Genomic DNA, 13,181 nt, shown 5'->3' with positions numbered 1-13,181 from the left:
AGCCCAAACCTCGGCAATAGTATGGCGCTGGGCTGGGTGACAGGGGTTAGTCGGGTCGTGCCAAAGCCAGAGCCCCGGTAGCGCAAGCCAACACGCCCAGGAGCAGGCCCAGATTATAATGATCCAGCGCTGTTCATACATATCAATCCTGCCAAATAAAATGCGTCTACGTGAGGACAGTGATAGTCACTTGGCTCTAGAATCCGAGTAGGTAACTCTGAAGCAGACTACGGCGACTTCGCACGTGGCGAAGAGCAGATTCTGGGTTCTCCAGCTTGGGGCCATCTAACGCAGGTAGACACAGGCGGAAGCTTCACAATTCAAGGCACTGGATGCTCTCGCAATCGCAAGACACAAGCCATGGCACGGTAGAATTGCCTTCGAGTACGCCAAATGATAACTCGTATGCAGGCAGGCGTTCAGAGGATTTCGGAGACTACCTAGGTATCCATGGGTGGCATCGCGGCACAGCCAAGTGAATTCCCCAGCAACCAGGAAGCTGCCAGTGAGCACAGGCCACCAGGCACCCGCGTCGTCGCCAGAAGAAGGCGCGTAAATTGAAAGCTACTAGCGCGTCTCGGTCGTGACATCACCTAACTAAATCACATCTGGACGTTGGCTTCATCTTCACCCACCACCCCCCATCGTGATTCTGGTCTTTGGTGGCTTCCTACAATCGTTCCCGAAAAATAGAGTCGCTCGAGTCAGGCCATATCCCGCCAAGCCGCCGAGATGGGTATCAAGAACCTCTTCTCCATCATCAGAGATGAGGCGCCGGACGCCGTGAAGGAGGGCGAGATCAAGAACCAGTTCGGCCGCAAGGTCGCAATTGTGAGTGGCTCTGGGCAGAGAGAACTGTGGATAAAATGCTGATGGCCTGCAGGATGCGTGAGTTCAAGGTATCCTGCGGCCCATGGAGCCATCCTCTTAACACATGACCAGATCCATGAGCATCTACAGTTTCCTCATCGCAGTCCGATCCGACGGCCAGCAGCTCATGAACGAAGACGGCCAGACCACATCACATCTCATGGGAATGTTTTACCGAACTTTGCGCATGGTCGACAACGGTATCAAGCCCCTCTACGTCTTCGACGGCAAGCCCCCCAAGCTCAAGTCCGGTGAGCTTGCAAAGCGATTCCAGCGAAAGGCCGAAGCCCACGAGGGACTGGAGGAAGCCAAGGAGACTGGCACAGCCGAGGATGTCGAAAAGTTCTCGAGAAGAACCGTGCGAGTCACCCGCGAGCACAACGAGGAGTGCCAGAGATTGCTCAAGCTCATGGGCATTCCCTACATCATTGCCCCCACCGAAGCCGAAGCACAATGCGCCGTCCTTGCGAGGGCCGGGAAGGTCTACGGAACGGCAAGTGAGGATATGGATACCCTTTGCTTCGACAGTCCCGTTCTCCTGCGACACATGACCTACAGTGAGCAACGCAAGGAGCCAATTCAGGAGATCCATGTCGACAAGGTGCTGGAGGGACTTGGCATGGAGCGTAAGCAGGTATGGACATTCTTTCTGTACCTCGGAGTTTTGCCTCACTGAAGCTAATCCAAATGATTGCCACCAGTTTGTCGACCTCTGCATCTTGCTCGGCTGCGATTACCTCGACCCCATCCCTAAGATCGGTCCGTCAACGGCCCTGAAGCTGATCCGCGACCACGGCTCCCTGGAGAAAGTTGTTGAGTGGATCAAGGAAAGTGGCAAGTACACCATTCCCGACGACTGGCCCTATGAGGATGCTCGAGATCTCTTCTTCGAGCCAGATGTCCGCAAGGCCGATGACCCCCTCTGCGACTTCAAGTGGGAGAAGCCGGACATTGAAGGTCTCGTAACCTTCCTTGTCACCGAGAAGGGCTTCTCGGAGGATCGTGTACGATCTGGCGGCGCAAGATTGGAGAAGAGCAGCAAGACATCGCAACAGGCCCGACTTGAAGGTTTCTTCAAGGTCATTCCAAAAACGGAGGAAGAGAAGAAGGCCCACAAGCGCAAGATCGAAGAACAAAACGAAGCACGTAAGAAGAAGGTGAAGGAGGACAAGAAGGAGAAGGCCAAGCAGAAGGCCAAGCCCCGCGGTGCTTGATATCGGCTGCTTTTAAGGACAGTCGCCATGAGGGAAATCGTAGAATTCCACGGTGGAACCTGCGCCTCACCCACATCGCGGAGAATGGTTTGACGGTCGTCATTTGCTTTTGCGTCTATGGAGGCGTTAGGGAGTTAGCATTGCGAGAACGGCGTCAGGTCGCGTGCCTACATAGCCCCCCAAGGCACTAAAGGCAATATCATGGATTTATGAGCTATTTGAAATCGAGCTTTCAGTTGACCGAATCTTTGCTGTGTACCGCTTATATGCGCCCTAGTATTTCCAGCGCAAGGAGTATCTATTGCCAAGGTAAGCAGGTTCCACTCACACTGTCTATATGGTCTCCCTGGGTATGATCCCACCGTATGGCTCTGGGAGGCTCGAGGCGTCATGATGAACAGTGCTGGCCATGCAGTCTGTGTCGATAGAGAACTCGCTAATCACAGTGCGATCTCAAACTAAGCGCATGTATCCATACAGGTAAACCCGTCTCCGGCTGACCAGCGCATGGGCTCGTCACAAGTTAATCCTTGAAATCCATGCTTACATTAAGTTTCACCTTGCAGCAGTATCAATTGCGTTGACGCAATTACATTGTCAAGACATTGATGCAAGGTCTTTAGCATCGTCGTTCAATGACGACATCTCCTTTCCCGACCCGAAACTGACCAATGTCTGGACGAATACTCGTACCCCGCCAGTAACTTCTGGAGTTATACCGCCCCAATTCCTACCACACAATCAACACGGGACCAAAAGGAGAGAGCGGCAGTTTTCACCATTATACCTGGAGGCGGATAGATTCCCCTTTATTACCTGTTATTACCTTTGACGATACCAAAACTGAACGCACCAAACAGCACCTGATTCAAATGAGAGTCTTGTCGGCTTACAGAATACGATGCACGGTCTCACGTTGTTCTTGTCGGCCTTCTTCCCCTGTATTGTGACTTCACAAGGGTTTCCAGTAGATATCAACAGCACGTTCATTACGGCTGGTCCATACAATGTGAGAGTCGACGCAGGGACATATGGACCCCTGGTCGAAGAGGTCCATTACTACTACGATCAGTGGCCCATTGGCATTGCGGTATCGCAGACCGGGAGGATATTCGCCTGCTATACTCGTGGAACGTACAACTACACGCTTGGCGAGGTCGTGAACCTGACGGCCGAAACTGCGTATCCCAACCGGGATTTGAACACGCCTCCGGGTGGACTGTCTGCCGAGATCAATGGGGTGCCCTTTGGGAGCAACGACCAGACGCATTTCATCAGCGTGCAGGCTGTCTTCGTAACGCCAGACGACACACTTTGGGTATTGGACACCGGCCGACCCACGATCAATCAGTCCACGAGCCCCGTGGTGCCGTACGCAGCACCGGGTGGACCAAAGCTAATTGCGGTAAATCTGACGACTAATTCGATCACCAAGACTTATACCCTTCCGTCCGATGTACATTTCCCAGACTCCTACATGAATGATCTGCGATTCGACATGCGGCCCAATGCTACGGAGTCCGGCGGTGGCATCGCGTACATTGTGGATAGTAGTGATGAGGGCCGGACCGGATTCATCATGATTGACCTTGCCACGGGTGAGAGCTGGCGGCATTTATCACAGCACCCTAGCACACTGCGCGTCTCTGAAGATGTGCCAAGTTACCAAGGTCTGCCTTTTTACTACAGAGCCAAAGGGAAACCGTTGGATTTCCTGCAAGAGGGGCTAGACGGCGAGGAGCTGAGCCTCTATGGCGATGTAGGTCACAGCCAGCTCTGTCCTCTATACGGACGCGTCACCAGAAGGTGCTGACCAATATGACAGGTCTTATATTACTCACCGCTTACATCAGATTACTTGTACTCCATTGAAACATCGTATCTACGCGTTAATCCCAAGACTGACCCGCTGGCCTTGAAGCGGGCTTTCGACAACGTTAAAAACTTTGGGCAGAGGGGTGGGAACGCCAATGGGTTCGCCGGCGATAGCCTGGGCAATGTCTATATGCTGATGCCCGAGCACAATGCGGTTTTCATCTATAAGTGAGACACGTGACCGCGGTTTGCTCTGTAATGCCCACTGACCGTACCAGCTCGACTCTACACCAGACCACGCCTTACGTTCGCGATCCGCGCATCATCTGGCCGGACAGCGCGAATGTCGGCTTCGATGGGTATCTATACATGAATATCAACCAGCTCCCGTACCAACCCAATTGGAATGACGGGGTGGACGGAAGAGTTCACCCTGGTCTCATACTCCGAGCGAAGCTGCCAGATGGCGCAAGCAAGAGTACGGTATTGATATGAAGAGTAGCATGTCCATGACTCGCTAGAGCTATGTCCATAGAATAACGCGTAGAAAGTTTATCTCTATCCCAAAACTAGAGTGAAAAATAACGCTCGAAACTTGCAGGACTTATCACACTCATTTGGCCACCCCGTCGTCTCACGTCACCCTCGCTTTTCAGAGGGTCACAACAATCTTTTGGGCACTGACCCCCTTCTTGTACAGATCCATGGCAGCCTGGACGTCGCCGAGACTCTTGCCGACAACCAACGGCTCCGGCTTCGCCTCAAATGTCCCATTCTGCAGGGCCTCTTGGATGTAGTCGACCCAGACAGGTGCTCCTGCGTGATCAGGCACCAGCACGGGGTTGACGCCCCAGACGACCGCGCCCTGAACATCCTCGGGTGACCCCTCGGGAAGCGCGCTCCACTTCGGTGTGAGGCTGGCCGGCCGCACCACAGGCAAGGGGCCACCCCCAAGGCCGTGCACTACGTCCACGCAGGCCTTCGTGGCGGACGGGTCGACGCTGATGCAGTCGTAGCCGCCGACGAACTTGGCGCCGGACTCCTTGACGTGCGCGATGATCTTGCTGACCACGTCCGGGTCCTTGTAGTCGAACACGACCACGTTATCCTTGGTGAAGGCGTTCAGGGACTTCACATACTCAAAGTTCTTGGCGCTGGCCGTCGTGACCACGCGGTAGCCCGCAGCCACGGCGAATTGGATGGCCGTGCTGCCCATGGAGGAGGCGCCGCCCCAGATGAGGACCGTCTCCTTGCCCGAGGGGTCGGCCTTGGGGGCCTCGACGCTGGGCAGGCGCAGCTTCAGGACCTCGTAGAGGCCGGTGGCGCTGGTGGAAATACTGAGCGGCAGGACCGCAGCTTTCTCGAAGGACAAAGAGTCTGGGATCTTGGCCACGCCGACCTCGAGACACGCCGCGAACTTCTGGAAGCCGCCGTGCCGGGCGCCGCCGTGGGCTAGTCCGACGGTGTGCCTAGACGACTTGGTCAGCTCGCGTATCCAATGAGTATATCTCCCATCGAAACTTACCCTATGACCCTGTCGCCAGGCTTGAAGCGCGTGACTTGCGAGCCAACGCTGGCTACCGTCCCTGCGACATCTGTGCCAAGTACATGGGGGTAATTCAGGGGCAGATAGGGGGCATCCTGGATCTGCATTTCGTCAGATTTATTGTACCGCTTGAATGGTCGCCTTGACCTACGTAAGGGTCTGTTGGGTTGATAGCGAGAGCCGCGACTTGAATGATCACTTCGTTGCTCTCAGGTTTGGTCTGGTCTGGGCCAGGCCGCACTTCGAGGGGATGGACCTTCTCGCCCACGATCCATGCTGCTTCGTTATTCTTGATGTCTGCCATTTCTCTTTAGCCAAAGATAGATGCTGAGTGGTTCAACTCTGTTGAGATGCAGAGGGTTTAACGTTGTTGATGTTCGTGTATTGTCCCAACACCTAGGGATGCGGGGGCAGCCCCTTTTAAGTACAAGTGAGCCCTGGCATACTAGGTACACTGAAGCGGCTGTGCCTTGATTTCAAAGCGTGGCAGATCCTCCACGTATGCTTGGACTCAATGGGATACTCGAGTGTGGTGACTATAAGCTGCTGTCCGTTGACATCCGTGGGCCGAATTGGATTGCGGCACATTCTCATCCAGTGACCCTATTGGCAGAGTAGCTACCCGGGAGTTTCGACGCCATGGTGGGGCCATGCTCCGTGGAACTCCGTGGACATGCCCCCATGCTGGCTGAGCCGCAGTGCAATTGCGAGCGACGGGGGTATGATTACCAATCGTGCATCTCAATCGCTTAGCGTTCGGCATGAAAGTAGCTATCCATTGCTCGTCTCGAAACTTCTAATACTAATTTGGGGTATGACTTAAGCACCTCACGAGGCGGTGGCCGAGATCTATTGCACCTAGTACTTGGCTTCAGCACATCCCAACTCCTCGTAGCAGGAGGCGCGGTAGTTTGGGGTCCTCCTGGTCAACTTTAGCGTCACTGTGCGCACAGGTAGTTCCATAAGCCCCTTGCTTGGCCACAGGCAGTGAGAAGACACCCATTTTGCTTATATAGAGTACCCGACGAGTTCTATTCATGTCGAGCCAAGCCGTTATAAAATGATCTTCCCTGCCTATCTTGATCACTGCAGAAGTGACTTTTTGGCAAGCTCAACCTCCTCAGCCGTCCCGCAGACCAACCCAGCCCTCTCATCGGTGTCCTTCGCTGGACGCTGCAAAATGTCACTGCCGTCCGCTGGATCGATTGCCTTACCGCCAGCGCATTCGATAATCAGCGCAATCGGAAACAACTCGTAAAGACGCCGCAACTTCGCTTTGCTGGCGCTAGTGACGGGGGATATGTAAAGACCATGACCCTTGACCAGCGCGTGTACAACATCGGGCACCAAGCCACCACTGTACCGCAACGTGTACTTCTGTTGAATAAAGTGGTTGAACAGGTCGGCGTACCTCTGGTCCTCTGCTGCTGCGCGCAAGTTCGCCGGAGCGAAGTACCTAGTCTTGAAAGGTGGCTGCAGGAGGCGAACACTGGGCCGGACGATCTCTGAGTCTTTAGCGCCGAGCTCGCCAATTCCAATCTCAAAGCATATACCCTCGGTACCAGGCACACGAACGGCGACGATAGCTGTTGTTCGAGGCCCTAGGACGCCGAGAACAGCCGCGACCTGTTTCTCTGCGGGTGCCTGGTGTAACGCGGTCTGGCCTTCCCAGATACCGACGATGGTGCCTACTGTCCAGTTCGGGGCGATGATAGAACTGCCGTCCAGAGGGTCGAAGGCGACAGTATACTTCTCGCTCTGGGTTCCTTGAGCCGGGATATTCCCAGACTCACGAGCGGGCTTCTCAATAGGGTCCTCCTCACTGCTAGCGGTGACAACCGCAGGGCACTTGGCGACGGCCGCACGAACAGCATTCTCCGCAGAGACGTCGACGTTCAATTGGTCATCGCCAAAGGCATTTGCGCTTCCAGCGAGTGCAACCTTGTGCGATGACTTCAGTATCTTCGCGATGTCGGCGATACTGTCGATAATCGCGGGGAGTACCGAATTGCACAGCGCTTCATGACTCTCCAATGGAACCACAGATCGAAGAAAAGCGAGGAATTCGGTGGGTGCCACCCCGGAAGCTGAATCGCTTGACATTGTCTTATTGCTGAGGATGAAACCGGAGGTTGTTAGTAAGTCACAAAAAGTGCGAGAGATCGGTAAGAAGTGCCCTTGGGCCAATGACGACATGGCAAAATACCGCATTTGGCAGGCCGAGTTTCGCTGTGGTAGTGGGGCGCGTTCAGTCTGCTTGCTGCGAAGCCTCTTTAAATGCATACTTCGATAGTCCTCTCGATGTTTTTTCTGATCTTACGTCTGCAACAGTGTACACATTCACGTTAGGGCCACTCGCCCGGTGAGCCCTGTACCACCTTCACCCTGCTCAGGCATGAAATATCTCCCTATAACGGTATTTATCAAATCACCGTTATGTTAAGGGCCAGAGCTGTGCGCTCCACCAACAAGCTCCCTATGCACTGGCAAGTTTCTTTGTCCCCTCGGTCACATCAGTGGACGCTTTCGCAGCCTCTGAAATCTAGGGGACCATTTTCTAAATTCCATGGGTAAGATCGGGACAATGGTTCCAACGCACCTTATTCCCGATACTTTCAAGTTCGTTGGCATACTCAACCCCATCGTCTCTTAGCGAGTCAAACCCGCAGGTGAACACTGCTGCTGGTGGCACGCCCGTCAAGTTCTCAGTTTTCTGTATGCTAGGAGAAACATAGCGGTGTGATGGTGGGTAATACTTATTGGGTGTACGAGGCAGATAATGGTCTGCTAATGAGAAGATGCCGTTGCCTAGACTTGGTCAGCAGTTGTTGCTAGTGGCGCGATGCGGATAAGGTCTGGTCATCTCACACTCCAAGTAGAGTCCTGAGTTGTTTTCTGCGACAGTAGGAGTGTCGAATGGCAGCCTAGCCTCGGGGAAGAGGAGAATCTGGAATTTCATTGGCTGCTTGCCTTCATCCTTCAGCCCCAGACTCAGTGCGGCTGTCATGTTCCCACCGGCTGAGTCACCGCCTCCTAGGACACGTTCGGCAGAAATACCACGAGATGCATCTTCCTCGCCTTGTGTCCAAGCCAGAACGTCCTCATAGTCATCCAGCTGATATGGAAGAGCCCACACGCGCTAGGTGGTACTCAATGCCCTTCGTCTGCAGTCTTATCAGTATCCTAGCATGACACAGGAAGACTACACAATGGCTCAGCTCACAATGGCGTTTGTTTTCTCCGCCAGAAGCCTCAGCCCATTTCCGAATTCATGTACACTTCCGATAGTATATCCACCTCTGTGCATGTCCACAAGAGCCGGGATTTTGACGTCGGCCGTGGCCGCGCCACGACAGCTGTCTTCAGATTTCTATGGGTAGAATAACCTCACAGCAACCTTCCCATAGTGTCCACGGATGCCTGCAAATTTAACGCGGCCAGTAGGAGCACTTCGAGTTTCTGCTAAATTCGAAAGCCCCAAAACCTCCAGATGATGTCGTCGCTCTTGGTGGAAATCCTCGCGTCCATCTATGCGAAGTGCGGGATTATCCTCTGGAAACGACTTTATTGACGTTGGAAGTATGGTGCGCTCTCCAACAGTGGGTGTCTGGGTCGCCATATTGTGTACTGACTTCTGCGTCGTACAGGACTTCAACAATTTACGCTTATCGAGGGGCTTTGAGGGGATGGCCAGATAGACTAATTATGCTATCGCATTCTTGAGCCGCAGCCACTTTCAGACTGTAAGCCCTCGCGATGGACCATTGCGTAAACGGGAGTTCATATTTTATTAGTTCTTGGTATAACAAAGACGTCTGAAACTATGTAAAGTATGCCGGCTGGACGACGTCTATTTCGGCCACTGTACGAGAGCTGGTGATGCAAGTGGCCCCGCCTCTCCCGTATGACGGATCGGTTGGGCAGACCAAGACGGTCTAAACTCAACCTGCTCTCCGACTGTTGCAGAAAATAGCCCTAGCGGTTTATTATACGATACGAAATGGTGTCAATCACCTCATGTTATATTCTATCTCGATTGCAATGTGCCTTCTTCATCCATATGATTTGACTGCGGATATGCGGTGTGAAGAACAGGATACGTAAATTTACGGGAGCTTCCACGTTCAGGATTTCCTCTGTCTGAGCACAACTCCATCTTTTGCAGACAGTATTAAAATACGGCTAGATTCAAATTTGTTCAATATCAATAGTCGAAACGTCAATCGGTCAATCGAGAATTGTCCAAAGGGAATGCCATCGCCTTTCGCTATTCTGTCCAAATTCCAATACCACTTAATTGTGCCTACTGCCAATGGCAATCTTCCATGCAAGTCGAGGAGCGCATTTTCATGTCAACACTTTATTACACGATCCTACTGTATTGTTGGCCGGGGGCGCATTTTACCGTATGCTTCCTCTGCAAAATGCACCTCGTGTCCATCTTGGTACGCAAATATCGCCCGCTGCGCGCCAGTGCGATTAGATACAAGTGAAGTATAGAAACCGACTGGAAGGCTATCATATCATGATGACATATTGAAGGTCTAGAACCCGATGACCATGCTGTTTTCGAAGCTTACCCGGGGTATAAAGCCTTAGTGGCAATCATACACAGCCCCCAAGGTCATCTTTAAACTGCACATAAGCCGCCATGACGACTGAGCCTCACCCAATGAGTCAAGTGGCGGCGATTGGCCAATCGCTTGCCCCCCGCACCGATACCGTGCAGGCTGCCACGCTACCCTCCCTTATGTCCTATCGGACAAACAGCGAGTGATATGACCATTTATGTAGCTGCGCCCGGATTATGAGGCAGCCCAATTTAGGCAAACCCGTGCAGATATGCCACTCAACAGTTGCGCATCGTCAATCGCCAGCCCGCCGGCCCAGGTGACGACAAATCCACCGAGCACTGCCATTCAAGGATGCATATAATCAAAGAGTGTCCCGCTTGGTCCGTGGTTGCCTTTCCAGTCTTATGCAAAAATCGAATCAAGAAAAACATCGCTCTTCTCGACTGTTGTCAAACCCACATAGGATAGATTGACTAGCAAGAAAAGAAACACCTACGCGGCAATATGTCTTACCACCAGCCTTACGGGACTTACTCCTACGGCGACGAACTCGTGAAGCGTATCTACCACGATGTGCCGCGCCACAGTCATCACCCCACACAATATATTGTCAATGATGGAACGCTGATCATAAACGACAAGTCTCTAAGACAGAGTAGCTCGGTCATCTACAACAGGCCGGGCTCGACGATGTGGGTGCAGCCTCACACATCGCATGCGTCAACTCGCATCTGGAAAGACCCCCACCACGCACATTCCACAACAACCACGTGGTCCACAAATGTCCACACGTGCCGTGGATGCTACGGGAAAAGACTCTTATCTGGAGGTTATTGCCGGGACTGCATCAACGCGAAGCTGGTACGCCACGCCGTGCCAGTTATAAGAGACGATAGACGGCTCTGGGGGACGCCAGAGAGGAAGTTGCTCGGTTATTGATAAAGAGGTGTTGATGGATCATGAGTAGGGCTTTGATTCCTCATCTGGCAGTTTCATTTGTGTTGGACAGGGCGGTTGCATTATAGATAGGCACCGCTCTGAACAATTCGCCCCCAAGTTGTATTACGTTAGTCAATTCGAGCGGACTCTGCGCGGAATTAGAGTGAAAAGATGGAGGAGGCTCCATACGAATTTATCTACCACATAGAATCGTCAAATTTGGCACCAAAATGATAACTTGATTGTAAAAATTAAGAAGGGCGTTTTATAGCACGGATAGAACATCCATCTGCCTACAATCGTTTATGAGTTCCAAACCGTGATGGACCTCAGCTTCGGCTCAGCCTCAATTGGGAAATAAAGCCACGGCTCAATTTGGCATAAGGCATATGCAGCCTGCTATAAGTTGGGACTACGGACGAGTGCCAACCCTCCAACTCCAAGTCATGAGTCTCCCCACTCTGCCGGTGGAGGAATAACAGATATGTCTGTCTTCTGAAATAAACAGCCTCAAAGCATGCGTGTTGACATAGTCGGGGCCGGCCCTTCCGGATTAGCGACCCTCAAGTACGTCACTTCCCATGAATATTTCCCCAGAATGAAAGCCATTGATGCCAAGCTTTTCAAGGTCGAGACAGAAATTGGATGTAAAATCCGCTATCGCGCCTCTGAGGACGGAGAGGCCTGACAGAACCTTAAACCTGAACAATGGCACAGTAGCGCTCATATCTCAAATGTAGTTAGTCTCGTCCAAGTATCTTACTTGTTTCTCCGACTTCCGGTCACGGCTTCATAAATCACGATCGAAGGTCACACCATCCGCTTTAGTATCATGATGTGGAAGAGTTAGGCGAGTGCGATGCGGTTACTGTGTACTCGGGACGCTATGGCACACTGAACATGACTACGGTCCCTGGGCTGGACCATGTTCCCGTTATCACCGCACCACAGGGAGATTGCGACAGTGCTGCAAATCCTGTAATTTTGTGAAAATCTACAGCTGCCAACCCGAGTTGCACTCTGCACTATTATGTACTTCAGTCGGTAATATAAGGGTTGCAGGCTGACCTGGAAGGTCCTCGATTGGCTCGCGGGGTAAAGTACATCCATCCCTCCCAAGCGAAGCAGATTTTGAGGCTTAGAAAAATGCAAACAAACAGTTTGTTTAGAAGTTGACGATATAATCTTGGAGTTTTGAATAGACCTCGCTCTTCAATTCATTCAATGGAGTTGGTAAATACACCGTGGCATAAAAGACTGACATTATAGCGGTTGAACTCTATACCCTGCTGGCACCATTTTGACCCACCATAATTCATTCATCTTCGTAGTGTATGGATCCAATACGCAGCGATGAGACAACTACCCCTCATCATCGGTAATGAAGATGCACACCCCACGAGAGACTCTCACAAAGGCTGCACTATGCGATCCAGCTGTGTGTCAGTGAAATTCGCAGTCCCAAAGGATCTATCAATCTAATATGCTACTAATAGACTTCACACTGCATTTAACGACATTCCTTAATGGTATGTGGGCCAGGTTGGCGATAAAAATGAGTTTGTATCGGGGGTACCATAGTAAAGCTCGAGCATGGTCAAGGGGCCGAAACATGATAGCACTAGTGCTGCAGTAGAAAACCGATGCTCGAGCCAATGTTCCTTGGAACAGTTCGAACAAAGTAGCATCCCGCCTGCGGGACCTCCCGCGAGACCTCCCGAAGTTTCACTCCCTGTCAAGGCGTTAGATTATTCCCACAGTGCTGGCGGTTTATCGGTCGCGGGCCACATCCGGCTCGCGCGCTTATCCCTAAGTACCAATAAGAGCCCGTAGCAGCTCGCGATTCGGTGCAGCACATGCTTCGCGGGGTTCTTCTGCTCCTTGCCGAATCATTTGTGCTGTTTGCAACACCATTGACTCTTTACGTTCGTGGATTAATTAATCAAACCATGGATTAGTCGAGGTCCCGGTATTAAAAGTTTGTGGACGAACAACCTTAAAAATGAGCAATCGAAAAAATATGTGCCAAATAATTGTCACTTATGCGGGCATGTTGAGCGGCATTGGGACATTATCCATCCTGGAAAAAGCGGAAACTAAAGCTTGGTGCAACGGCCGCCGAGCTGCATAGTACAGGAGATCTCACTTTTTGGGAGATACATCGAATGAATGAAGATCTCGTGGTACAATGCTAGCACAGCGTACGGGGCGCTGTCGACCAAG

General features: G+C 52.2%; 5 protein-coding genes across 5 annotated transcripts; 2 read left to right on the top strand and 3 right to left on the bottom strand.

The window, feature by feature from the left end:
* Window positions 1–732: 732 nt before the first annotated feature.
* Window positions 733–2,084, top strand: JN550_006528 (uncharacterized protein; the record flags this gene model as incomplete). Its single annotated transcript, XM_049318277.1, has 4 exons — window positions 733–831; window positions 884–888; window positions 943–1,504; window positions 1,572–2,084. 4 exons carry the CDS (start codon window positions 733–735, stop codon window positions 2,082–2,084), a joined length of 1,179 nt encoding a protein of 392 aa, XP_049171416.1.
* A 901-nt stretch (window positions 2,085–2,985) lies between these two features.
* Window positions 2,986–4,394, top strand: JN550_006527 (uncharacterized protein; the record flags this gene model as incomplete). The annotated part of the gene is made up of 3 exons (XM_049318276.1): window positions 2,986–3,843; window positions 3,910–4,127; window positions 4,178–4,394. The coding sequence occupies 3 exons, from the start codon at window positions 2,986–2,988 to the stop codon at window positions 4,392–4,394; spliced, it is 1,293 nt and encodes a 430-aa protein (XP_049171415.1).
* A 157-nt stretch (window positions 4,395–4,551) lies between these two features.
* Window positions 4,552–5,749, bottom strand: JN550_006526 (uncharacterized protein; the record flags this gene model as incomplete). The annotated part of the gene is made up of 3 exons (XM_049318275.1): window positions 4,552–5,368; window positions 5,425–5,546; window positions 5,597–5,749. The coding sequence occupies 3 exons, from the start codon at window positions 5,747–5,749 to the stop codon at window positions 4,552–4,554; spliced, it is 1,092 nt and encodes a 363-aa protein (XP_049171414.1).
* A 779-nt stretch (window positions 5,750–6,528) lies between these two features.
* JN550_006525 (uncharacterized protein) lies at window positions 6,529–7,548 on the bottom strand (the record flags this gene model as incomplete). The annotated part of the gene is made up of 1 exon (XM_049318274.1): window positions 6,529–7,548. One exon carries the CDS (start codon window positions 7,546–7,548, stop codon window positions 6,529–6,531), a length of 1,020 nt encoding a protein of 339 aa, XP_049171413.1.
* Window positions 7,549–7,921: 373 nt separating this feature from the next.
* JN550_006524 (uncharacterized protein) lies at window positions 7,922–9,064 on the bottom strand (the record flags this gene model as incomplete). The annotated part of the gene is made up of 4 exons (XM_049318272.1): window positions 7,922–7,987; window positions 8,045–8,253; window positions 8,314–8,560; window positions 8,837–9,064. 4 exons carry the CDS (start codon window positions 9,062–9,064, stop codon window positions 7,922–7,924), a joined length of 750 nt encoding a protein of 249 aa, XP_049171412.1.
* Between the last annotated feature and the right edge of the window lie 4,117 nt (window positions 9,065–13,181).

The sequence above is a fragment of the Neoarthrinium moseri genome (assembly GCF_022829205.1).
Source record: "Neoarthrinium moseri strain CBS 164.80 chromosome Unknown scaffold23_Wmoseri_CBS_16480, whole genome shotgun sequence".
Classification (NCBI taxonomy): domain Eukaryota; kingdom Fungi; phylum Ascomycota; class Sordariomycetes; order Amphisphaeriales; family Apiosporaceae; genus Neoarthrinium; species Neoarthrinium moseri.
The sequence above is the reverse complement of the archived record's forward strand: the minus strand, read 5'-3'. Positions and strand labels throughout refer to the sequence as shown.